Source organism: Orbicella faveolata, unplaced genomic scaffold, assembly GCF_042242905.1.
Source record: "Orbicella faveolata isolate gen_17 unplaced genomic scaffold, um_ofav_v1 contig_35, whole genome shotgun sequence".
NCBI classification, from domain to species: domain Eukaryota; kingdom Metazoa; phylum Cnidaria; class Anthozoa; order Scleractinia; family Merulinidae; genus Orbicella; species Orbicella faveolata.
Genome location: NW_028301564.1, coordinates 25,128,060 through 25,151,500, shown reverse-complemented (window position 1 = coordinate 25,151,500; position 23,441 = coordinate 25,128,060). Strand labels below are relative to the sequence as shown.

At 39.6% G+C, this 23,441-nt stretch overlaps 2 protein-coding genes across 3 annotated transcripts in view; one reads left to right on the top strand and one right to left on the bottom strand.

Annotated features, from left to right (window-relative positions):
- Nucleotides 1-13,069, top strand: part of LOC110063175 (voltage-dependent calcium channel subunit alpha-2/delta-2-like) — a 40,072-nt gene extending 27,003 nt beyond the window's left edge. The window contains exons 25-41 of one of the 2 annotated variants that reach the window (XM_089273822.1): nt 668-752; nt 1,277-1,333; nt 2,180-2,289; nt 2,491-2,562; nt 2,978-3,039; nt 3,997-4,059; nt 5,117-5,182; nt 5,610-5,701; nt 6,504-6,582; nt 7,130-7,182; nt 8,232-8,258; nt 9,009-9,040; nt 9,388-9,474; nt 9,706-9,733; nt 10,134-10,252; nt 11,022-11,104; nt 12,159-13,069. In XM_089273822.1, the coding sequence (XP_089129948.1) occupies nt 668-752; nt 1,277-1,333; nt 2,180-2,289; nt 2,491-2,562; nt 2,978-3,039; nt 3,997-4,059; nt 5,117-5,182; nt 5,610-5,701; nt 6,504-6,582; nt 7,130-7,182; nt 8,232-8,258; nt 9,009-9,040; nt 9,388-9,474; nt 9,706-9,733; nt 10,134-10,252; nt 11,022-11,104; nt 12,159-12,272 (1,229 nt within the window). In that variant the 3' untranslated portion in view covers nt 12,273-13,069. Of the gene's footprint in view, nt 1-667; nt 753-1,276; nt 1,334-2,179; nt 2,290-2,490; nt 2,563-2,977; nt 3,040-3,996; nt 4,060-5,116; nt 5,183-5,609; nt 5,702-6,503; nt 6,583-7,129; nt 7,183-8,231; nt 8,259-9,008; nt 9,041-9,387; nt 9,475-9,705; nt 9,734-10,127; nt 10,253-11,021; nt 11,105-12,158 lie in introns of both variants that reach the window. The other variant, XM_089273821.1, reaches the window with a different exon arrangement.
- A 1,351-nt stretch (nt 13,070-14,420) lies between these two features.
- LOC110063166 (uncharacterized) lies at nt 14,421-23,411 on the bottom strand. Its single transcript, XM_089273823.1, has 7 exons — nt 23,054-23,411; nt 21,875-22,120; nt 18,484-19,664; nt 17,872-18,014; nt 16,935-17,151; nt 15,199-15,293; nt 14,421-14,748 (listed from the first exon to the last, which is right to left on the bottom strand). The coding sequence occupies exons 1-7, from the start codon at nt 23,217-23,219 to the stop codon at nt 14,613-14,615; spliced, it is 2,184 nt and encodes a 727-aa protein (XP_089129949.1). The 5' UTR covers nt 23,220-23,411; the 3' UTR covers nt 14,421-14,612.
- Nucleotides 23,412-23,441: the final 30 nt, after the last annotated feature.

Here is a 23,441-nt window from a genome sequence, read left to right as displayed (position 1 = left end):
TTTCTCTATCAAGGGTGAATAATCTCAAAATTGAAAACGAATCCCCAACTTCTTCTCCACGTGAAAGTGCTGCTCTGTAGCTTTTATTTGAGTGGTCTCACACCAGGATGTCATCCACAGACTTTACGTAGGACTATCCTGGACATTGTTATGGCGAATACCACAGGAACCTGCTGCTGAAAGATATCAACTTTTATAGATAATAAATATATGCATTTATATTGCGCCATACTCCACTAATTGTCCGTAGCACTTAACAATTGATTTAACTTGAAAAACCACATGATTTAATACAATTCAGGCTAATAATAAAAAACTATAAATCAAACGAATTCGTAAACAGATATGTCTTAAGCTTAGTTTTAAATACAGTAACTGACGATGAAAGCCTGATGTCCAATGGTAATTATGACCACAATTTTGGAGCAGCAATGGAGTATGCCCTATCACCATAGGTTTTTAAACTAGCCACGGGCGCATCAAGCAAATACTCAAATGGCTTCATGCTAGAGTTTCGTCTGATCCACAGACTCACAATTTTAAGACACATCACATGTTGAACTCTTGGAGTAAAAAGGTTTCGGTTAACATATGTTTACAATAATCTAAGGCATTTTGCCTCCGTTTTGAGTACGTATTATTTACTGCGTATTGTATCTGGCTGTAGGTAAAAATGTAGATTTACTAGCTGGTCTTCTAGTAGACGTCAATGCGACATCTGCGATGCCAGCTGTTTGGAAGAATAAACCAATGTAAGTTGAAAATGTTTAAAATTTAAGATATGGAACATAACTACAGAGTGATGTAATAGTTACTTGCTTATATCGTACCTGCCGCTCTCCATCAGTATTAAAGGGTTGGTTTGCACTTGGGCTTTTAAGCCTTTAGTGTAAAACAATCCTTCAAATACTAATTGAACACTGCCAAGATATATGGGTTATTGCCGGACCAAGCGTGAGATCAAGATGTAGCAGGACAGTCCGGATATTGCATAAGTCCTGTAGTTGTCTATGGACCGACGGTGTTGGAGATCCACAAACTCGCAAAAACAACGACGCCAAGATCGAGCCATCTTGACTGAACAATCGTGGTCGATAAAGAATTTATTTTATGACACGAAGAACACCATTCTGTTGCGGGACACAACGGGTAATCTCGAGCGGGCGAGATTGCTCCAACATAACCGCACGGGTAGCCAATCACAGCTCAGGAATTGGTTTATCTTACCTGCTCTCGTAGCTACCACATAACGTTGGTCTATTCATGCTCATTACAGGACAGGTATAAAGGAAGTGTTTGTGCGGACCTACTGGGGATTGACTCGCACTCACAGGTCGGTGGAAATCTAACTTTACTGTAATTTATGAAAATCAAAACAAAACATTTATGAATCATCAATGCTGTCTGCTCGTGCTTGAACTAAGCATTAACAGATCGCAAAGGAACAGTGTAGAAAAGGTTTGAGAACAACCACGAATTTTCTTTTATGGTGTCAAAGTTAATCGAGGGAAATGGTTATGAAATCCGATAAAGTTCTTTTTCAAGTCTTGACCGTGCACCGAACACAATTATTGTTTACTTCCTACTGAGGAACTAACCAATAGAAACGTTTTGAAAGTGAAGAATGATCATCGCAGTAAATTTTCCAATTTAAGCAATTGGAAAGAAGAAGCCTGAAAAAAATCAGGGCTTCAACGGGATTCGAACCCGTGACCTCCGCGATACCGTGCGATGCTCTACCAACTGAACTATGAAGCCACACCTCGTTCTCAATGTGTGGCTTCATAGCTCAGTTGGTAGAGCATCGCACCGGTATCGCGGAGGTCACGGGTTCGAATCCCGTTGAAGCCCTGATTTTTTTTCAGGCTTCTTCTTTCCAATTGCTTAAATTGGAAAATTTACTGCGATGATCATTCTTCACTTTCATCTACAACCGCAGTTCAAATATGAATTATTTCATATATACTTCATATCAGAAACGTTTTGGTTACGTAATTCATCCATAGTTAATGAGTGCAAAACAAAAGATTGTGCACGGTCGTGTACCTTCCAACATAAATCTTGGTATCTTTGTTTGCTCGGACTTTGACACTTGCCGGGCTTCGTAACCATTCCCCTCCATTAACTGTGATGGTGTCAACCTTTTCTTATTTCTGTCTTTATGTTTGTTATATTTTAGTGAATCGCAGGACAAGCTGGGTGTCACTTCCCAAAGCAACTTCTTTAGACGAGTCTTAGGGTCTCAGACGCCTGATACGTCCATTATTTATACAACTCCTTATCTCGCAGGTACGTTTCTATACATTCACTCTCACTTAGGCTCGATTACCAGCCGCTGTTTGAGAAATGAGCGCGCGCTCCTTCTCCAGACTCAGTCGGGGAGGAATGTAGACTGGACTCGAGTGAGCGGCGGAAATCGATCCTCCTCACAGGGCTGTTAATCGTTTCATCTTAGGACACTAAATGTTTACAATTATCTTTATCTTGCAGCAAAATCCGAGGGTAACACTTCATCTGTGTTTGCTTATAAAAGAATTTTTCGTGGCCAGAACCGTGCGGCAGGTTAGCAGCATATGTGAATGTAGCATATGAGCTTTCTTCTGAAAGTTTTATTTGAACTACTTTAGGTTTTATTTAGAAGGGTTTGTAGATATCTGATTGCAGATACCTTTGGTCGGCGTTATGTTATTCAAAAATAAAGCACGTGTGCTTCATAACCCAAGTAACTGATCTCCTTTTCCAAATTTGCAAGCATTTCCAGCTCTGGGTAAATGTTGCAAGCCGTTTGCCATTTTTTGAGGGGTTAATTATTACCTTGCATAACTGAGCTGTTATTAGGCAGTTCTGGAAGCTGAGATATAAGTTACCCTTCTCTTCGTTTAATGTGCTAACATCGCGAAGTTCTTTCTTAAAATTGCCGCTGTCAGCTAAAATGTTGTAATGCAAAGAATGCTTGATTTTGCTTTCAACTTTGCAGTTCTGGGATACGAAATGGATATGGATTCCTTTGTCAACGAGCACTTTGTAAAGAAAACTAAGGTGTAGTAACATGATTTTCCTTGCGATACGCGATATTTTTTTTCTGCTATTTCCGGAATATTTTGGAAAATGTAGCAAAGTGCAAAAGGTGCTTTTTTATTGAGAAACTTTGTTCACAGCCTCTTAGTGGTTGCTATTTTAATTTAGTCGTGAAATATATCTGCAACATAAGGTGTTTTGACATGGTAGATAACAGATTACGAGCTGAGATGACTATCGCTCATAGCAAACGATTACGTTATTTGTTGGGCACTTCAATCGAGAAAAGTCGCCGTGGCCAATACATAGCAATATCCTCCATTTGGCTCGGAAATATGTTGGGATATTTGTCCGCGGACATTGTTTGTTCCGAGAAGCGGACAGTTTTCCGAGAGCGAAGCTCGAGCAAAACTGCGAGCTTTGAGGAACAGATAATGTCTGAGGACAAATATCCAAACATATTTTTTGAAGTCAAATTAGGGCTGTTGTGTTTGATCCTTCGAATAGTTTTCGCAACGCGCGGATCTGAAAAGTGGGGAACATCACTCGGATATTCAGTAGTTTTAGCCGGAGAATATTCGGTAACGTGACGCGTTTAGACCAATAGCGTGTGAGCGAAAATATTTGATGGATTGTAAAGATGTAGATGCTTTTGATGTTGAAAATGTTGAATGTGCTAAAGATATCTTTTTTAAGTAGATTGGATTTAGCTAGTTAGCGCCACCCAAGTCATTAACTGAGCTCAGTCACGGTATTTTGAGTTATTTTGGCCAGGTACAAAGATGAAGGAAATTTGAAAATTCTAGATTATTAGGATACAAGAACACCAGAGAGATAATAATAAAGGTAAAGAAACAAGGATGGTGAAGGATGGAGAAGATTATCATAGATTACAAACGTGAAACTTTAGGCTTAAGTTTACAAGATGCGTAAACTGTGACCTAGCTCCTTTAACAGCGTGATGTTTCTTCTCACCAGTGCAATTCAACGCAAACCGGACCACAATGTGACTTAAACTGCGACAGGACTGGAAAAAACATGGTAAGACAAAACGTTTGTCCATTCTGCTTGGATAACCAATTTGCACCGGTATAGAAAGAGTTGATAATCATGGAGTATTTTGTACTTGCCTGCAGTTACACCAGCACTGGCTGGGCTTCCCTTCATATTGTCTTAAAATCCGTCTTAATGTTTACACGTACAACCAGTGACAATCATACTAACCAAGTATACAATTGCTCACTCGTTTGAGCTTCAAACTACTAGATACATTTTTCCCAGTATGGGGATACCCTCTACGTCCATCAGAACTCTTGAACAACAGTTCCAGTCACACACAAGCAACCTGTAGTATTAAAAGGCGCCGTTACATTACTGAAGCAGCAGGCAAATTACGCAAGCACGGTTACGCAGTTGTGCGTTTCGTAAACGGTCGATGCCATTTCCACGACACTTCGACACTTTTAACTATCAACGAATCTAAATTTTTCTCTACTAAATTAAAGAAAAAAGAAAATTTGTAAGTAACCACCCAGTATCGAACCCGGAACCTCTGTTTCCTAACATCCCTCTTATACCACTACACTACTAGGTTGCTCCGCCAAATCGCTGCAAAATGTAATTATAAAACGCGACTTTCTTAAATATTAATGATAGAGTTGCCCCAACCATCAAATGGAAGCAAACCGCAAGCAAACCAGTGTGAATATGAACAGTTAAGCATTTGGTGAGTGCGTTTTCCTCCATCAACAAACTATAACCAGTTTCTACCTTGTCCAGGCCCGAACTAAAGCAAATATGGCATCGTCCATTCTGAAAGGCGTAGTTACCAATGATGGCATCGACCGTTAAAAATGACATCGACCGTTTATGTTATTGAACTAGCATGAGCTCCCCATTGGGAAAAGACTGGTCCAGTCATTTACTTTTTTGTTTGCAATTGTGGACCGAGCCGCGAACGCTGTATGTTTGTGACCTCCAGTGAAAAGGGAACACTTATTACATGAAGTACCTAGTACAGTCCCATTACGGAAGGTCTGACTTTATCGCTTTTGTCATGTAATGACTGATGGCGGTTTTATTATTTATTTTTTCACAGCTTGAGGGTTACTACTGTTACCTTCTGGATGAAAATGGCTTTGTTGTGGCAGGAAATGATGGCAATGTGAGTCAACCAAACCTTACTCCGTACAAATAATACTATCAAACCAGAGTTCTAGATATTGTCAAGATAATAACTTTGGAGAACCTCTGAAGTGACACTATCTCGGTATATTCGGTTTCTAACCTGCGATTAAGCGTCCTTTTTTCGGCGAACGGGGGAAGGAGAAAAGATCTCTTTCCTCTGTTCACCTAAAAAAATAAGGAATGCTTGATCACAGGTTATCCGTTTGTAAAACTGAAAGTCGGAAAAGTGCGAACGTTTGATGACGACATCAGTTTTACACAGAGATGGAAACGGGGGCAGAAATAACAAAATATACGGAGAAGGGATATGAAAGCGTTTCTTTCGTCAAGAGTTCTGTCGTTGGTTAGAGACGAGCAGTTTCCATATCAGCTTCACCTTTGTGTCTTCGTTTGATTTTTTTCAGTCGGCCGGTAAGTTCTTTGGTCGAGTTGATGCTCGTGTAATGCAACAGTTGATCCGATCTGATGAAAACAGTACCACTGGAGTCTATAACAAGTGAGTTCACAACAAGTATTGCAAGTTGGAAAATTGCATCTTCGTTTCGGTTGTAGCGTGTATAAAGAGGCTTTCGATTGAGTGTCGAAAGTAATTCAGAATTGCTTTGGTTTTGTATTATGGTACCACACTAACAGTCAGACGCAAAACCTAAATCAAGCGTGACCTAGTCATGTGTATTTCTCTCTGCTTCGCTCAGGGCGTTATATGAAGCTATGCAATTGCTTTCGTTGTGGTGTCACCGTTACGAAAATAGATTTAAAACCATTCTATAATTGGTACTGTATATTCGCAGGATGTTTCTCATGCAGCCATGCTTTTTTATGAGATTATGAATAATAGATTTTTGGTAATGGTTAGCAGTACGCTTCAAAGTTTCCGTGCGAGTGCGAAAAAAATGTTATAGCACAGTCAACTTCCTTGCATTGTTATCTCGTCTTGAGTTATAACGTTCAGTCGGACCTCTTTAAACATGTTAAAAAAAAAGGTCCGACCGTATTGAAATACGTATACCAAATGCGCAGAGCTGAGTGAAGTCACTGTGGCGAAAATTATATAATTTTGGTTTCTCTGGAACAAGCTGAACTGTCGAAGATATGGAGGTGTCTGTCAGGAGAGTTTCGGCTCTAAAAGAAGTAAAACCTCTACTTCAGTCTATGAGTTAATGGTTACAGTCATATCTTCGTCCGTTTTCCCCTGCGCTTGGCTTGTCTCTACGCAATCCCAGAGAGCAAAATCACGTGGCTATGACATTTATCAGAGATTTCGTTCGCTTATGTATTAATCAGACTCTTTTTAACAGGGTTGAAATAACGGATTTCCAATCCGTTTGTCAAGAGAAAGGCGGCGTTAACAGTGGAGGAACGTCATTTTTACTCAAGGTTGGATTATTATTATTATTCTTAATCTTAACGATGACTCTTGAAGCGAAACTAAAAACTTCAGAACTGATAACCAAAAGCAATTTGTTTCGTTTCGTCCCTAAAATCGATTTACAATGTGTTTTGGTCTAAACAAAACGGCCGGATTGTTCAAGGCACTATTAGGCTAATACAATATACGCCTGACTTTTGATCCATATACTTTAGCCAACGTGAAATCGCTAGCAGAGAAAGCACTTTAGTACAAGATAAATTTAAACCTGGATCAACTTTTAATCTTGGTTTGAGTCAAGGGTCTTTCCCAGTATTAAGTTCGCAAGTTTTATTGCAATTTGAATTATATCTTTAAGGAAATCTTTACTCATCTTTGTCGATGGGTTGATTTATTTACTTTTTTGGTTGGCTGATCGATTCATCATTACTTTATCAGCGATGTCCTCGTTTTGTGAATGTTATTTCGTCGTTGTACTCACCAACTTTTTGTTTTGTCACAGTTAGTAACATTGTAAATGAAAAAATCCTTGCATTTTCCTCTTAATCGTTTCAGCCTCTTTTCTCTCTCTCTGCCTACGCTGAGTGGTGGACAACCAAAGCTGTGTGGTATGTGCTGTAGCGAAGTCTGTGTTTTTTGTTGTGTGCTCGCCAGACCTCAGAGACATGTTCTATCTAAGCTTAAAGGAGCTCAGTCACGCTATTTTGAGTTATTTTGGCCACATTCAAAATTACCTTTAAATGGTAGGAAACCTGAAAATAACAGTTTAATAAGATAGAAAAACACCAAAGAGATACTGATAAACCATAAAGGAAGAAGGATGGCTAAGGATGGAGAAGATTGACACGGATTCCAAACGACGAATTTGAAAAATTGAGGCTAAACTTTTCAATATGCGCAAACCGTGACTGAGCTCCTTTAATAATACAAACTTCAGAATAGCAGCAAGTTTTTGGTGTCAAACCCCGCGGGGGTACTCCCAGAAAAGTTGGGTGGGGGTGTGCAACCCACTTCCTAAAACCCTTACCCTATTTATGACCAAAATCTGCGATTTTCCCTGCCCTGTTTATGGCCTGGCCAAAAATTCGATACCCTATTTAAGACCGTTGCGGTTGGCGCAGTTGCCCTAAACATAAGTTATGAAGGGCTTTTGTTGACGTTCTTATTGATAATGACGAAAAAGTAGCTTCTTCTAGGAAACATACCCAATTCAAGACTAGAGTGTTAAAACCATACCCTATTCAAGAACAAAATGGCCAAAATCGATACCCTATTTATGACCAAAACGACTGAAAAACCATACCCTTTGGGGCCGCACATACCTATATGGCCCATATAAGAGTGTACGCCCCCCCCCCCACCCCCCTAGTGTCAAACACAGTCGTTTATCGTTTTTGTGCAGTTGTACGTGTGTATTACTAGATGTTGTAGAAACAGGCTCCAACTACCTTTTAACTCTTTTAATTCAGCTAGATTTTGTTCCGCCCTGGAAGACAATTAGGAAACAACAATGAACTTTTTCCGTGCATGCTATTTTTCTTGGTTTGTGATAAATACTCGCGTCCCCATCTACACTTCCTTGAGATCAAGTACTCTCGTTTCTTTTTCTACTTTGTGGTTGTCTTAACTAATTAGTTTTTCCATATTTACATTTCAGGTCTTTGCTGTATTTCAATTTCTACAGGTTGGTTCGATGATGTTCCCGTTTTGGAAACGTTACTCAATCATGTGGTTCCATTTTGAACGTGAATGTGATTTGAACGTTGTCAGGAACTGTTTTATTATGTGACAGTGCACAGAATAATTTACAGACCAAATCATTTACTGAAATGCCCATAATTGAAATTCATGTTTTCGTGATACACACTATTTGCATACACTTTAGCAATAATGCACCTTGAAATTTAAGCTACAACCCTGGACAATACTGTTGAGACAGTTTCATCAATGTTTTAATTACGCACGGTACCACGATGTAATCAAACCACATCAAAGTCCTCCACCCAACACCCAATCAATGTTGTTTTGGTCTGAATACCAGGGGAAGGGGTAGGGGTTGAGTGTCTCACACCCCCGGTAATTTTTGCCTAAATATCCCTTACCCCGTTAATTCCAATTGCAAAAATCAACGATTTTCGAAATCAAATTTTGTATGATGTAATTATTCCACATTCTTTTAATTTTCCCCTTCCCCCTCCCCCCCCCCCCCCCCCTGGCGCAAAAAAAAAAAACACCCTGTATCCCGTAAATTTTTGCCTAAATATCCCGCATCCCGGAAACCCCCAGTAGGGCCTCGTTATCCAAAACAACATTGAAAGAGGCGTTTTGGAATTCAGTCAGTACAACAGGAAAATGAAGAAATTTTATCAATTGGTCTCAACTAGATTTGTCTAGTGTTGTAGCTAAGTTCTCACGTGATGTTTTCATTTTGCAGCTGGTTTTTCTCCGAGACTGGAGCAAGCACAGGTAAGAAAGTAACGTCTTTCCATGCTTCTTGTTTGGCACCATCTCGTTAACAAACCAAGCTATAGAGTGGTCTTTATTCGAGTGTCGAAAAGTAACTGGCGTTATATAACTACGCTACATGAAAAAACTCGTGCCACTTTTTCATCCAATCAGCATTAAATCAAAACCAATCGCTACTCGCTCGCGCAAGTTTTCTCGCGCTTCACACCAGCTTCACGTATTTACTACGAATTTTGATTGGTTCACTATATTGTCTATGTCCTTTTTGATTGGCTAGGGTGATAACTTTGGTTTTGGTTTTACAACACTCAATTGAAAACGGCTCTATGAACTATCTTTACTTACAGAAGCTACTGATGATGCCCCAAAGAATATAAGCTGCATTCGCAATGTGACGACGTATTATTCCACCACGGGCGACATATTGCAGAATGGTATGTGACATTTTATGTTCAACACGAAATGGTGTGACAAATCATAATATTCTCGAACCCATACCTTCCACGGCCAAGCGTCAAACAGAGTGGGATCTGGGTACAAAATTTAACAAATCATGTGACCAAAGAAGGGATCACGTGATATTTAACATCCAGTCGTGTGTCTTGTTGGAGATTTTTCTTTGTCTTGTGCAAGTTCAACACCTCACTTGATATTTTGCTCCGCAGGAACAACAACTTGTGAAGACTGCCCAAGGTAAGGGCAAACTGCTAAATAAAGTCAGCGTGGCTTACTGGTCAGGGCCCTGGACTTAAAATCCAAAGGTCGCAGGTTAAAGTGCCGCTCTGACCACTTGCTGGTGTTGTTTCACGATAGGCTCGAGTTCAACTCTTTGACTTCGTTGGTAAATAGCCAAGTGGTTTTTCTCCTGTCAGTTGGGGTTTTTACCTTTGCTATGTTCAATTTGAAATGTTTCTTTCTGAAATTTAATGGCTTTACCCCACTAGTCTTTGGCTGTACACACTGACCGAGAGTAAACTGAGATTAAACCGAGAGTCTTCGATTTTTATTTTTAAGTGAGGTTGATATTATTGTGGAGGGCTGTTAACTGTGTTTTGAGGTAACGTACATTGTCTTACTGTGTTCTCTGTGATAGGCATCATGTAGTCGCCAGTGTGCCCGACAGTAATTTGTACCTGGTAGTGATAGACGCCATCTGTGGACCATGTTCTGATTCGATCAATGATATGGGAATTCCAGGCGAACCCCGAGAAAATATCCTTTAATCGAAATGCACGATTAATAAAGAAACAACTCTTTCTGTAACCTTATCACACACATACAAGTTAGGCAACTAACAAACGATTTATTTGTAACCTTATAAACCTTAACACACCTGCTGAATACCTTGACCATAGGCGGGGTGGGGGACGGGACGGTTTTAACACGTTAACTACAGTTACATAAATATCAGTTCACATCTAGTAACCGCGTGTCAGAATAACCATACTAAGCTACAGGCAGGTCAGCCCGTCTTGTCTTAATTGCCCTTTTATTTCATCGCGTAATGTTCTCTGAAAACAAAAAAAAGGTTTCTTTTTCCTACCTTTGCAACAAATGGGTGCAATCCACAGTAGGCCATTTCCAAGTTACCTTGTGCCTCAGTTTTAAAACGAGTCCTCGTGCAAAACGTTTCGTATGAAAATGAGTTTGCTTTGCTTGAAAATGAACCTGCAGGAGGAAACACATCTTCGCACTCAGACTCGTTCTGACACAGAGGCAAAGAGCAACTCTGAAATGGTCTATTCCTTCTATGATATGCGCCTGCAGAGAATCGTGGTAGTTGTATTCATCATTTTGGACTGGATGTAGTTGTTTTGATGAATACCATGATTCCCTAGAGGCGCGTCTCGTAGAGGGAATTGGGATTAACAAAAAGGAAGAAACCGTTCTCAAGAGTGGGATCACAACTAGTGAAGTGGAGCAACAAACGTGGAAGCAAAAAGGGGTCTTCTGCTTTGCGTGTTTTCCTTAACATCACCACTTCAAAGAGGGACCGTGGAAAACGCCTGTAAGGAACCTGGCTACCGAAAAAGACCTCAGAGATGCTTTGTATCAACACATTCTGTACGTACACAGTGCTTTTGCCTTCAACTAATAGGTGCCACTCTTTTAGCCCGAGGCTAGTGGTTTTTGAAGTCGGGCAACGGGACTCCGTTCTTCACGAGTCCCAAATTACGCAAATACTGTAAGAGATGATGACATTTTTGGTCGCTAGTGTAGATGACGTTGGGCTTGTACATCCTAGTTACACCGAAAATTGGTATTCTTTGCACCCTGAGGCCGCGTCCACAACTTCCACACTAGGCCGGTGTAATTTGAAAACAGAGCTTTATTTCTCTGGGTAGGCCTTCCGTCCACACTTATCCGTCACGAAAACGGAGCTTTTCCAAAACGCTCTTGAAACCGGAGGAATTTGAAAACAGAGCTTTATTTCTCTGGGTAGGCCATCCGTCCACACTTATCCGTCACGAAAACGGAGCTTCTCTAAAACACTCTTGAAACCGGAGGAATTTGAAAACAGAGCTTTATTTCTCCGGGTAGGCCTTCTGTCCACGCTAATCCGTCACGAAAACGGAGCTTTTCCAAAACGCTCTTGAAACCGGAGGAATTTGAAAACAGAGCTTTATTTCTCCGGTTAGGCCTTCCGTCTTCGTCCACACTTATCCGTCACGAAAACGGAGCTTTTCCAATACGCTCTTCAAACCGGGGGAATTTCAGTGAAAACGGCGGCTTTGCGTTCTTTTGTGGACAGAAAACATTTTGAAAACAAAGCTTTTCGCAAACGATGAGGCTACGATCGTCATGTGATTTCCCTGACCGAGTTTTCCTCAAACACAAATCCAAAATGACCGGTGATTGTTGCGTTTTTAAATTCCTCCGGCGTAGTGTGGACGGAAAACATTTGAGGCGTTTTCAGAGTAAAACCACCGTTTTCAAATTCCTCCTGCGTAGTGTGGACAGTGCCTGAATGTCTTAAGTAATTTTGGTTGCGATATTGTTGCGCCGTCACAAAACACGTCAATTTCAGGCCATGTTGCGCAAAGCAATTTCTAGGAATAAAATTCAACTTTAAAGCTCTTGCGTTTTTTACTTTTTACCTTTTTTCCTTCTTTTTCAGGAAACGGGTTACATGTGTGGTACTGGTTCATTCATAACACCATCTCTTCGTGCCATCACGCTGCAATTGCTCTGTTTCATAACTGTATTGTGGAGAATAATCGGCGGCGTCTGACTGATTCTACCTTCTGAAGTAACTATTGGCTTGCAAGCTTACAAGATGTCAAGAATCAATTTTGAAACTGCCTTAAGAACATCTGTGCTGCAGAGTTCAGCTTCAGGCTGTAAAGAAAACGCGGAGATAGTTTGTTGACTTCAAATTGTTGACGCTTGTTTAAAATTATTTTACAGTTTCGTTTATGCCATTGTGGAAGATGCAAAAGTCGATGTATCTATTTTGAAAACGTTGTTTTCACATTCAATTTGGAACAATACATGCGTACGTTTGTTCGTGTAGAAAGGTTACGATATTTTAAGAGATGTATTATATTAATACTTAACTGTGTATTTTACTGTAAAGCTTGAAAACGTGGTACTGACAAAGTTTGTTTTAAGGGAGTATTTTAATATTAATGTATTATAAGCCAGCACAAAGTTTGTGTAATTGTAACCTTTCAGGCACGTCTTAAAATTCCCTTAACTTATTGAGATCTAATTTTATTTTTTTTCAGTCGCTCACGAGCGCTGAATTGAACTTTTGTACAGAATGTCGTAAGTTTTAGATGCATATTTGAAAAGCCTCAGAGAACTTTTTCCCCGGCAGTCCCATAATGATAAATTAAATCAGTGCCAAAATGTTCCTTGGAGAAGTGTATAAATATAATTTATAATTTTGGCAATATTCAAGGAACCATTGTAGGATTGCGCTCTTTATTAAGTGATAATAATTGTCAATTAGTGTTTCTCGATGGCTTACAATTGAAATAGCAACGACGAAATATGCAACCACACAATAAATAACTAGTAAAATTCTTTCACTTGTACTTGTGTTGGTGAGGAAGAGGTCAGCGAGTAGGCAAGCCGTTCTTTACCCATGTAAAGGGTCGAGTTTGTTGTTGGTTCTTGACTTGCTCCGAGGGCTTTTCTCCGGGTTCTTCGGTTTTCCTCCCTCCACAAAAACCAGCATCTTCAAATTCCAATTCGACCAGGATAGAGGACCCGCGTTAAAACTAGTTGAGACTGATGTGGCTTCCTCTCTAAATATTGTAATTCGTGCATAGCACACATTACACAATAGCCCACATTCGAAATATCAAAATGCTAACATGACTCCCTTGTTTTTTCTGCTCGAAAATTGCAATTTTTTAAGATCCCTTTGTCTGGTAATTCCCATAAAAAGGCTGATTTTCACTTGCGCATAAGCAACACACGTAGACGCAGTGGTGCTGCCAAGAAGCTCTTTTTGTTCTGAAACTTTTCTCGTCAAAAGGTGCCAATTATCAACATCTTAGCGCGTCTGTTGCTTGTGCTTATGCGCTGTGAAAAGCAGCCTTGAGACTTGACACAAAGAAAAACAAGACCAAAGGAGAAAGCCTTGGTGCCATGTCAGAATTTTGATTGTCGAGCGTGGGGTTGTGTCCTGGTGTACCGGTACACAGAGGAAATAACCATTGTACTCCTTTCTTTACGAGGCTTTGTTTAGCCGTTGAACATTGTTGGGTCTTTTGTATCGGTTCTTGTGAACCGGTACACAAGCACAGAACCGAGCGTGCTGTTGAAGTAGTAGTAGTGAACTTTATTTAAGCTCGGATTGAAGAGAAGCACGTATGTGCTACTATCTCCGAGGAAAACAAAAGATGGAATAGAAGAAAAGAAAGTGATAGAAGAATAGCAGAAAAGGGTTGGAAGAATTCATAGGTAAAACACCGAATAATTTACTATCAAGGAATGTCGGTCAGTTGAGAGGAATAAAAATGACTAAATTTTGCGTTGTCTGGAGAACGTGAACCACGACGGCTATTTTTTTAAATTTCTATTTCAAGTTTATCGCTGTGTTCCGGATTTAGTTTTGTAATAGTTTTGAGAGTCGCAGACAACGTGGATGACTTGAGAGTATCGCGAGATTCGTAGGTAAAATATAAATTCATTTTTTAATCGACGTCGTCTTCGGCCTCTCCGTCGTGGTTTCATATACTCCCTTATACGTAGTAAGAAGTGCTTAGCAACAGTTTGTTGTGGGCTGCGAGCTTTCTCGACCCCAGGGCTACACGTCTATGAAATGTTTAAGCAACCACGTGACCAAAAGCTGGGACGAGAACAGGAAACTGGCGCAAGACAGTGAAAATTAGCGGTACAAATGAGAACACAAAGAAAGAGCCAGTAGTACTTTCACTCGTTTGCTATAAACTGTTTATTTACAACTCTACATCGCCTTGTACAGATTTGCTATAGGAGAATTCTCAAGGAACACCACCCTGTCAAACGGTTTGAATCCAATCCAGAGTAATATTTACAAAAGTTCTCAAGATTGACACATGAAATCATAACATTTTGAAATTTTTTGAACCTATACGCGTTATTTTGTCTTCTCCTTACTCTTCTTCTTTTTCTTCTTCTTTTGCTTGTCTTTGCTGTCTTTGTCTCTCTTAGCGTGACACGAAGAACAGAACCAATCGACTTCACCAGGGTCATCTATTATGCCAACGCAGGTTCTACAGTAAATAATTATAACATTCATTATCAATGGACCTGTCCCAAGAAATTTGTATTAAAAGAGCACTAACAACATGAAGTATTCGTCTACATAATAATTCATCAAGTTTAATCAAAGGAAATCATGACCATGGCGGTGTTTGGATATCTGATCTTAATATTGGCGTAGATTTTTACGATTTCGCCTCAGTTTTAGTTTCGAGGGAGAAGATATATCAAACACTCAAGACGGCGTTTAACCACATTGCCAAACACCTCGAAGTTCATTAAAAATAATCCGCTGTGCGTCGTATTTTCAACTCTCTACTCGTTGTTTGGAAATGTGGTCAAGCACGGTCTTTCCTGTTTGATATATTACATCTACACTAAATTTCTTACTTATTCCTTCGTCTCATCCCTAGCTTAAAATCTAGACTAAACTGAAGGAAGATTACTTGAGGAGTACTCACCCGTGAAACCATTCATCACAGCCATCACAACCAATCATAAAACTGCCATCATCAGGGTCACTACACACAGGACAGTAGTAGACTTTACTATACCCCTGTGAAAACACATCACTAACAGTCAGCGATATTACAACAATGCGTGACACTGTGGGAGGAGTGGACAGTAGTACACTCTACTATAACCCTGTGAAACACATCACAGCCATACTCCAGACCTAGGGTGGTTACCAGTGAGACTGCATCTCAACTATTGTCTCGTGATACTGACTTTAAAATGCATGACTGTGTGTGCACTGGAAGCCTTATTTTCTAGACATACCAAAAGAGCTAGCATGACCAAATGCACAACAAGAAATGCAAAGGACTTAGATTCACTTCATGCTACAGAAAACTGATGCTAGAAAACCTAAAATCCAAATTTTGCGGAATTTATCACTAAGGGACTCATCTTTGGGAAAATTAGGTCACGTGATTAATATCATTCTCATTTTGTTTATAATGGAAACAAAATAAGAACGTTCTTACGCCAGAACTTACGTGGCAATTAAAAGATGATGATGATGATGACGATGATAATGATTTTTTTTTTTAATAGGCCAATTCCGATATATTAAAATTCTAACTTGGCTCCGAGGCTTAGGGGAATGAACCAAAAGAAATTAATTCTTCATCTCTCATCCTTGATGTGATTTCTTTTGTTTTATTCCCCTAACCCTCTGAGCCAAATTAGAATTTCAATATATCGGAATTGGCCTATTTGGGAACAGCCCTAAAATAGTGTTTTGCCCTTCGCAGAAACCCAGGACAAGCAGACAATATTGTCTATCCATATCCTACAATGGCATCTTCGCCAGAAACTTCTGAGGCTCTTTTTTAGACATATAAATTCTCTTTCATCCACTTCCAGAATGACGGCTGCCATTGCATGACATTGGTGTTTGATAAACGCTCTTAAGGTTATTCCCCAGTATTGCATTGCGCATCCCTACTGCGCATAATTTCACGCGTGATTAGCGCGCACGCATTAAAAAATGGCGGCTTTTTCTTTACAGCTGGACCTCGCCATAGAAGTAAATCGTTATTTTCTCGCAAACGAGTATGATGAGCTATCATTTTTTTCTGTTGTTTTGAATTAAGTAATAAATTTCTGTGTAAAATAAATATGGACCAATTCTCAGTGTAGAACAAAAAGCAATCGTCGGAAACGTGAATTTAGCAAGCAATCGTCACTACAATCATGGTGCTATTATAAGGATTTATATGGGTATAAACAAGGTGCTGTTGCTCCTAAACGAACATGGGGACCCCTCATTTTTATTTCAAAATTTAAGTTCCTTTAATATAAACAATCAATAGGCAAAGTTTCACAAAAATCTCAGTGCAGGTTCTATTTCAGTGGAATGACCTTAAGTGCCATAAACAGCCAACATTTGACATAACAATCACAAGGAAATGAAGCTAGGACTCTCCTTATATCAACCAAAAGTTATCTGTAGGGACTGCAAAAGGATGGCAAAGATGGAGAACGATATAAACCTTAGATGAGTTTCACAACAGAAACTAAAAAAATTGGGCCAATTGTTTTTAGAATCTGAGCGTGCTAGTGTGAATGTGCCAATCATGATGCAGCTCCTTCAAGGTTGTGTTCGTCCCAATCCATATATCAATTTTTGTCAAGTTCATCATCACTAAAAGTTTTAAATGATTTTTTTCAGTAACATCTGCAATTCACTTACATGTACAAGGGTTGTTGAAAGTGTCTGTGCCACGACTGTCCTTTCCAGTGATTCACTTTTGATTGTTAGTTTGGGAACAGTAGCAGCAGCAAAATTAGCCACAACACCTGGCTCTTGTTTGATTGAAACCTTTGATGTTGTTGGCCCTGGATTGTCCACCACCTGACTGCTTGCCACAGATGGGGCAAGTCTCTCTGTACCATCTGCTCCATGTTCTCTGTTGAAAAGTGGAAACTATATTCATATATGTCTAATTATTCTCGCATTTTAATTGCTTCTTACTTATGATCTGTTGGAGGACAGATGCTTAGATGACATCATCAGCACTTTTTTTTGTTTCTTTATAGAACAAGTAGATTCCATGTTGTTGTGAATCTGTTCAGCAATAGATAAGAGATGACGTCAAAATTTGGTAAGAATATCAGTGACACAGACGCCATCTGTAATCTCTTCCACAATTAAATTATGAGTTCGCGATTTCTATCGCACGATAGCTGATGAGGGCACAGCCCATGTCAACTATCATGCATAGAATTCGAGAGCGAATAATCAAATTGTTTTAGCATAAATCTACAAGTCATTCACAACTTTATCTAAGTCCTCTTCACAGACACCTCAAAAATGCAAAGTGGCCACCAGTTTGCTAACACACACACACTGCTGGGCTACTCACTGTCTACAACAGCATAGATAGTGTGTAGTGTAACCAACCAGTTAACGGCATTTGTGATAGAATGCTAGCAGATTTATTGCAATATTGAACAGACACTTGGCAACATGGAAGCTATCTGTCAATTATAAATTAGTGGTTGATCAAAGCAAGTTTAAGCTAATTCAGGAGTAGCAGCTACATTCAATTTAATTTTCAGCAAGTTCTCAGCAGAAGTAAATCCTATTCTCTTATTTCCAGTACATGAAGGCATAACTAAGCACATACATTTGTGAAGTTTCTGTCTTGGCCGTCCCCTTGTTTGATAGTGATGCTGGTTGGGAAGTGGTCTCTAACTTCACTGTGATACGAGGAATAGGAGGTGTTGCGAATGGTATTGCCTGTGACAGTTCTGAATGATCTGTCTTCAACTGTAACATAACATAGCAAAAACAATTCATTCTCATTAACACAGTAATCCAGTTCAGTGCCCTCTTTTAAGGTATTTACCCCCCTACATGTACCTAAAATGAATACCAGGGACCCTCCAGTTCAAGGTGTCTTGTGAAAAGCACCCCCTACTCTTGTCACAGCCCTTTAAAAGATGCTCCTTGCTTTTGATATCAGTGCTCAGAGAACTAAATAAACCAAATTAATCAATCCTCCATTAACCTTCATAGAATTGTACATAGAAGTGATTCAGTGGTCAAGAACAGGTGAGGGATTCTTTCTTACCTGGAATGGGTACCAAATGTAACTGTTTGATCTGATGTGGTCTGGAGAGTGTGACTTACTAGAGACAACGTGTTTGGCATGCAAGAAGCGGACTGATCAATTCCGCTTTTTGCACTGAGAAAGATGAATGCTTCAGTAGAAGAGCAGTAGTTTAAAGAGACTTACCTTTTTGCTCTTATCCTTTTTCCTTTCTCTGTCTTTATCCTTTTCCTTTCTTTTCTTTTTTTTCTTTTTGTGTTCCAATGCCGGGTCTGTTAAAAGATTTCCTGGCACACTGCTGTCACCAGATGCCATTGCAAATTCTGCCATGGAAAATTTGAGTCCTTCACTAGTGGAAGGAGTGCTCCATTCTTTTGGTTCAACTTTTACTGAAGGTTCAAGAATTTCCTTCTCTTTTTTGACTTTTGGTTTCTTCGAAGGAACTGCTTTACGTTTTGATTTCTGAGGCTGTGATTTCTCTTGTTTATCTGCATGATCTGGAGGCAACAATTGTGACACCGTGAACTGCTGGTCATCATTGACCTCCTTCTTAATGGGTTTTATGATTAATTTTGGCATACTTTCTTTCACCTGAATGTTCTCTTTCGCTGCAGCAGGCACTGCCTTTGTCAACGGGGATTTTGCCACAGGTTTCTTAGTCTTGTTGCCTGTTTTTTTCTCTGTTTTTGGAGTAGTTTTGATTTTCTTAGCAGGGGTTTTTGTCTTAGCTTCAGTTTCTATGGCAGGTGATTCCTTTTTGTTTGTCAGCGGCGATTTCATTGGGGATGGCGATTTTTCTTTTGGCAATTTTGGAGGCACTGCCATTGTCAAAGAAGTTGATTTTTTCACAGGGCTTTGTGTTTTCTTGGGAGTCTTGACTTTTTTGTTTGGGCTTGATTTAGCTTTCCCAGCTGGTTGTTTTCCAGCTTGTTTGTCAGCCCTAACTGCTTTTTTGTCTTCTGCCTTTGGTTTAGCTGTGGATTTAGCAGATGGTGCACTTTCTTTAGAGGAGGTGGCAATAACAGGAGGTACAGCTGATGTTGGTGGAATCTCAAATGTTTTTGCTGTACTCCAAACATCAGGTGATGGAGTTGGCGATGGCGAGGACAAATTCCCTTGCAATGCATCTAGGATGTCCATTTCATTGCCCCTGTTCCCTTTTTGCATAAAAGGAAGGTCTATTCGTCTTTTCTTTATTTCACTTTCCAAGCCTGGGGGGGTATCATGGGGCCTTTTAACGGCCACATGCTGACTGGACGTTTCCTCCCCAACTGTCTTTATTTCATTTCTCACAAATCCCTCTGCACTTCCTTGCTCTTCTCCTGCATCAACTGTGTCTGCATCCTCTGCTGCTGCTTTTCCTTCATCTAAGAAAATGATGAACACTGACATTGCAAACAAATGCTGTCATGAGCAAACGTTTGAGAATTTAATAGATGCGCAATGCAAAGTTCAGTGAAGGGTCTATATATATTTGTATTCAAATTACTTTACAGTAAGCAACTACTCTTGAAAACTATCAGTGTCCTGCAGACCACTGACTCCTGTGCCAGCCGTAACCAGCCGTGCGAAAACCCACCCCCAATTTCCTGTGCTGGCCGTAACCGGCTGTGAAAAAGCATGTGAGGACAATTGCCTTTCCTACCCTCCCTGAAGACGTTTTGGTTCTCCTACTGTTCTATTGTTGTTAAGGACAAATAAACCAATGAGAATCGATTTACTGAGCGTATTTTTAGAGGAATTTAGGGGTCCTAGAAAGACAGTTTTTAGGGTTAAAATCATGCGCTCAAAAAGTGCAGGTAATCATGGCACGTTGTGGGCCAAATCTACAAACTTCCAGGGTCTTGTTTTCATTCCTAAAAAGGAGAAATTACTTCTTTCGCACTTAAAATAGAAAGGAAAAACATAAATCGATGTTTAGGTGGCCTCAGAATGGAAGATCAAGGTGTTCAGAGTCCTAAAACCTTTCTGGTGAAGAATATTTCCTTCCTTCATCCACCGCGAAAACATGACGATCGGTGCACTTTCAAGTGAGTTTTGAATACAGATCACCGATTTAAAGCAGCTTCCTGGACTTAAGAAAACAAAAATGGTAATGTACAGTATTACTTCAAAGTTGAATTCAATTTTTAGAACAATTAGTAAAGCCACGGCTGATAAAATAACTGCAAAACTTGTTGGCAAAATCTCAAGCTTTTGCTTTAGCATGAAGAATTAATTTGAGTGCAGCGAAGCACGTCTGCAAAATTTTGAACATTTTTATGCTTTTAGATAAGTTTTTTGCCTCATCTTGAATGAAAATTTATTGTTATTGAACTTCCTGTCACGTTTGGTTGCCTTTATTTGTGAATTTTAGGTTTTAAAAGTAAACAGTATTTTTGCACGCTGGATTTCTGCATATTTAATTTATGGCGACCCTGGTAGTTTGTTTGTTTAGTACATTCACTTCATTCAAATATTTTTTTTTGAGTCTTATTCAGCTGCTACAGAACTCCTGAGAAAAGAACTAAGTGGGAGCTAAATTAAAACATTTGAGATACAATTTATCTCAAAATCATTGGCTTGTTTTTGTCGTCTTTTTGATGTACAACTTTCATCTTTCTTTTGCTGCGCTGTATTATTTCGTCACATGGTGAAGAAATTATCTGATTTCTTGTTTTTAAATTAGTTTTTACATGTGTCTATCGCCGTTATTTTCCGGTGTTTTATCAGATGTTATCCGTCATAGTAAAAGAGTACAAGTTCTGTTGTATTCGGTTTTGTTTTGTCCTCTGAAGTCAAAAATTAACTCATTTTTGCGTAATCAATTTTCTCGTCTTTTGTCGCGCGGCAAAGAAAAAAGATATTTTCTTGTTTTCTTATCAGTTTTACAGATCAAGTTGAGTTCTTTTTGTTGATATTTTTTAATATTTTGGCCCTTCATTTATTCAACTTTAAATAAATGTCTTGAAACCTGATCTTTTGTCTGTGGTTACTGCGCATATGGTTTATTTTTGTGCTTTCGCCCGCTCTGAAATATTTCACAAAAACGCCATGGAATTAGGGGTGGGTCGCGGGAAATTTCATGCAGGAGTCAATGGGTTAGACATGTGCGCATTCTTTTTCAACACATAAGGCCTAGTAAAGCTAGATTACTCTATGTTGACTTGCCCACACACAAAAACCTTAACAATTTTACTAGCGGTAGTAAACCATGGTTTACAATGATAGTGCTTGGCATAAAGGTTGCTTGTAATAACTGGACACCTTTTCATGCAGTAATGTTTAAAAGTAGCATGCTAACACTGCTGACAATAACTAATGATTATAATTCATTATTGAGTCACTTCCAAGTTGCCTATTGTCTTTGAGTCAAAACGAAGTCTTCATACAAAAACACAAATGTGAAAATATGTTTCACCTGCAAGTTAATTTTTGTGCAAACCAAACTCAAAATGTTGCACTGAAGCTCGTTCTGAGACAAAAACCAAAGGTAACTCAGAGATGGCTAATACATATCTACAGTAGTTTGAGCAGTAATAGAGTTTCAGAATGAGGGTAAGAAGAAGACTGCATAGCAGCAGCAGCCATACAAAACCTTCATTTTGAAGAAGCTTAGAGACCAGAGGAGGTAAGTAGTCATAGTACTGCTCCAGTCTCTCCGCGATCTCTCCATTACGTGGATGATGGAGGACACAAGGTTTAGGCTTGGGATACCGTGGCAACTGGTGAATAAATGGAACTTGGTCTACCTGGCTCACAAAATCTTCCAACTCATGGAGGCAAACACCAATATCTTGGAAGGCTAAGTTCAGGTCGTCCAGATTAGGTTCAGTTCGACAGTCTGTTGGAGTGGAAACACAAGAATTTGTCAAGAACTTATATAGGGGTTTCATTCATGTCTTCAGCAAGAGGGCAACTGGTTTTCACAGGTGGGCAAAATTTGTTGAACTGACCTTCTTTATGAGAAAAACTGTCCTCTAGATGCTCAAACCAGGTATATAAAATTGACCTCAGCCAATCAATTTGCCTGGTACCCAGTTCTTAATGACAGCCCTGTTTACAGCTTGTAAAATTGAAGAATAAAGTGCCAAACATTACACACCACCAACACAGAGACAGACGTTTTGTTTTCCACAACTGTAGTAGCTCATGGTTGTGGTAATACCTCTAACCCCACCAATACAATCAGCTATAAGTCACAAAGTTTGGCTGTTTTGGTTGTTGACATAATAACAGGTTTTCAATGGGGTTGATATACTACCAGAGCCCATAAGGAGGAGGGGGCCTACAGTGGCATATCGAATGCAGCTGTAAAGGGTAGGGTATTCAAATGGTTCTGTCTGGGTAGGACATAAATACATGAATTTTAGTCTTGAATAGGGTATCATGTACTGGGAAACTGCACAGTTGTATTGAAGAACTTAGATGACATTGGGAATTGAAAAAGCCTACACCTAAATTGAAATATCAGTCACTGAGCAACTGACAGTAGTGGTGATTGAGTTTCTAGTCTGCAATAGTAGGGGTTCTTTATGTCAAGTTTAGAGTATAGTTGCAAAATTTAGTTCAGGTCTAAGTGGCACACCTCCACCTAATAATTAATGGACTATCCCAAGACCATACCTTTGAAAATATTGTATAAACTTAACTGTTCGTAAGCCACTAATGACACGTAAGAAACGTGCAGGTTTAAGGCTGAGTTGAGCTGTAAGGCATTTCAATTTGTGCCAATCAATATTAAACAAGAACGTACTCCTGAAACTTCTAAACTTACAAAGCTGGCTGTATCCATGAGCTGACTTTGCTATCTCTTCAAGATATTTTTGTAAAACGTCTGTCAAGAGGTCGTGTGTTGATTTCTGCAAGGCGTCCCATCCCATTGACTGGCATATCTGCGCTACAGCAGTTTGAAGGGCTCCGTGGTTGAAGCCGTCACACATCGCGAAGAAGGCAAAAAATGCTTGCTTTCGTTGATTCTACGTAAACATGTGCTGCTAATTACACTTAAGAGGGACTTTTCAGAGATAAAATAAGAACAAAAGCAACATTTTTTCTTGTTAAATCTTGCACTAAACGCGTTAGCTACATGAACAGAGCGAGATACACTTATCACCTGCGCACAATCCTATCTGCATTTACCGCTGTTAACCAAACGTGGGCGC

What these genes read in the sequence shown, in the direction of transcription:
- LOC110063166 (XM_089273823.1), bottom strand. Translation starts at nt 23,219, where the DNA reads ATGTGTGACGGCTTCAACCACGGAGCCCTTCAAACTGCTGTAGCGCAG. An exon ending in TAAGCTTCTTCAAAATGAAG is followed by an intron (nt 19,665 to 21,874) that starts GTTTTGTATGGC and finishes TCATTTTCTTAG; the next exon opens with ATGAAGGAAAAGCAGCAGCA. An exon ending in AAAAGGATAAGAGCAAAAAG is followed by an intron (nt 18,015 to 18,483) that starts GTAAGTCTCTTT and finishes GTTATGTTACAG; the next exon opens with TTGAAGACAGATCATTCAGA.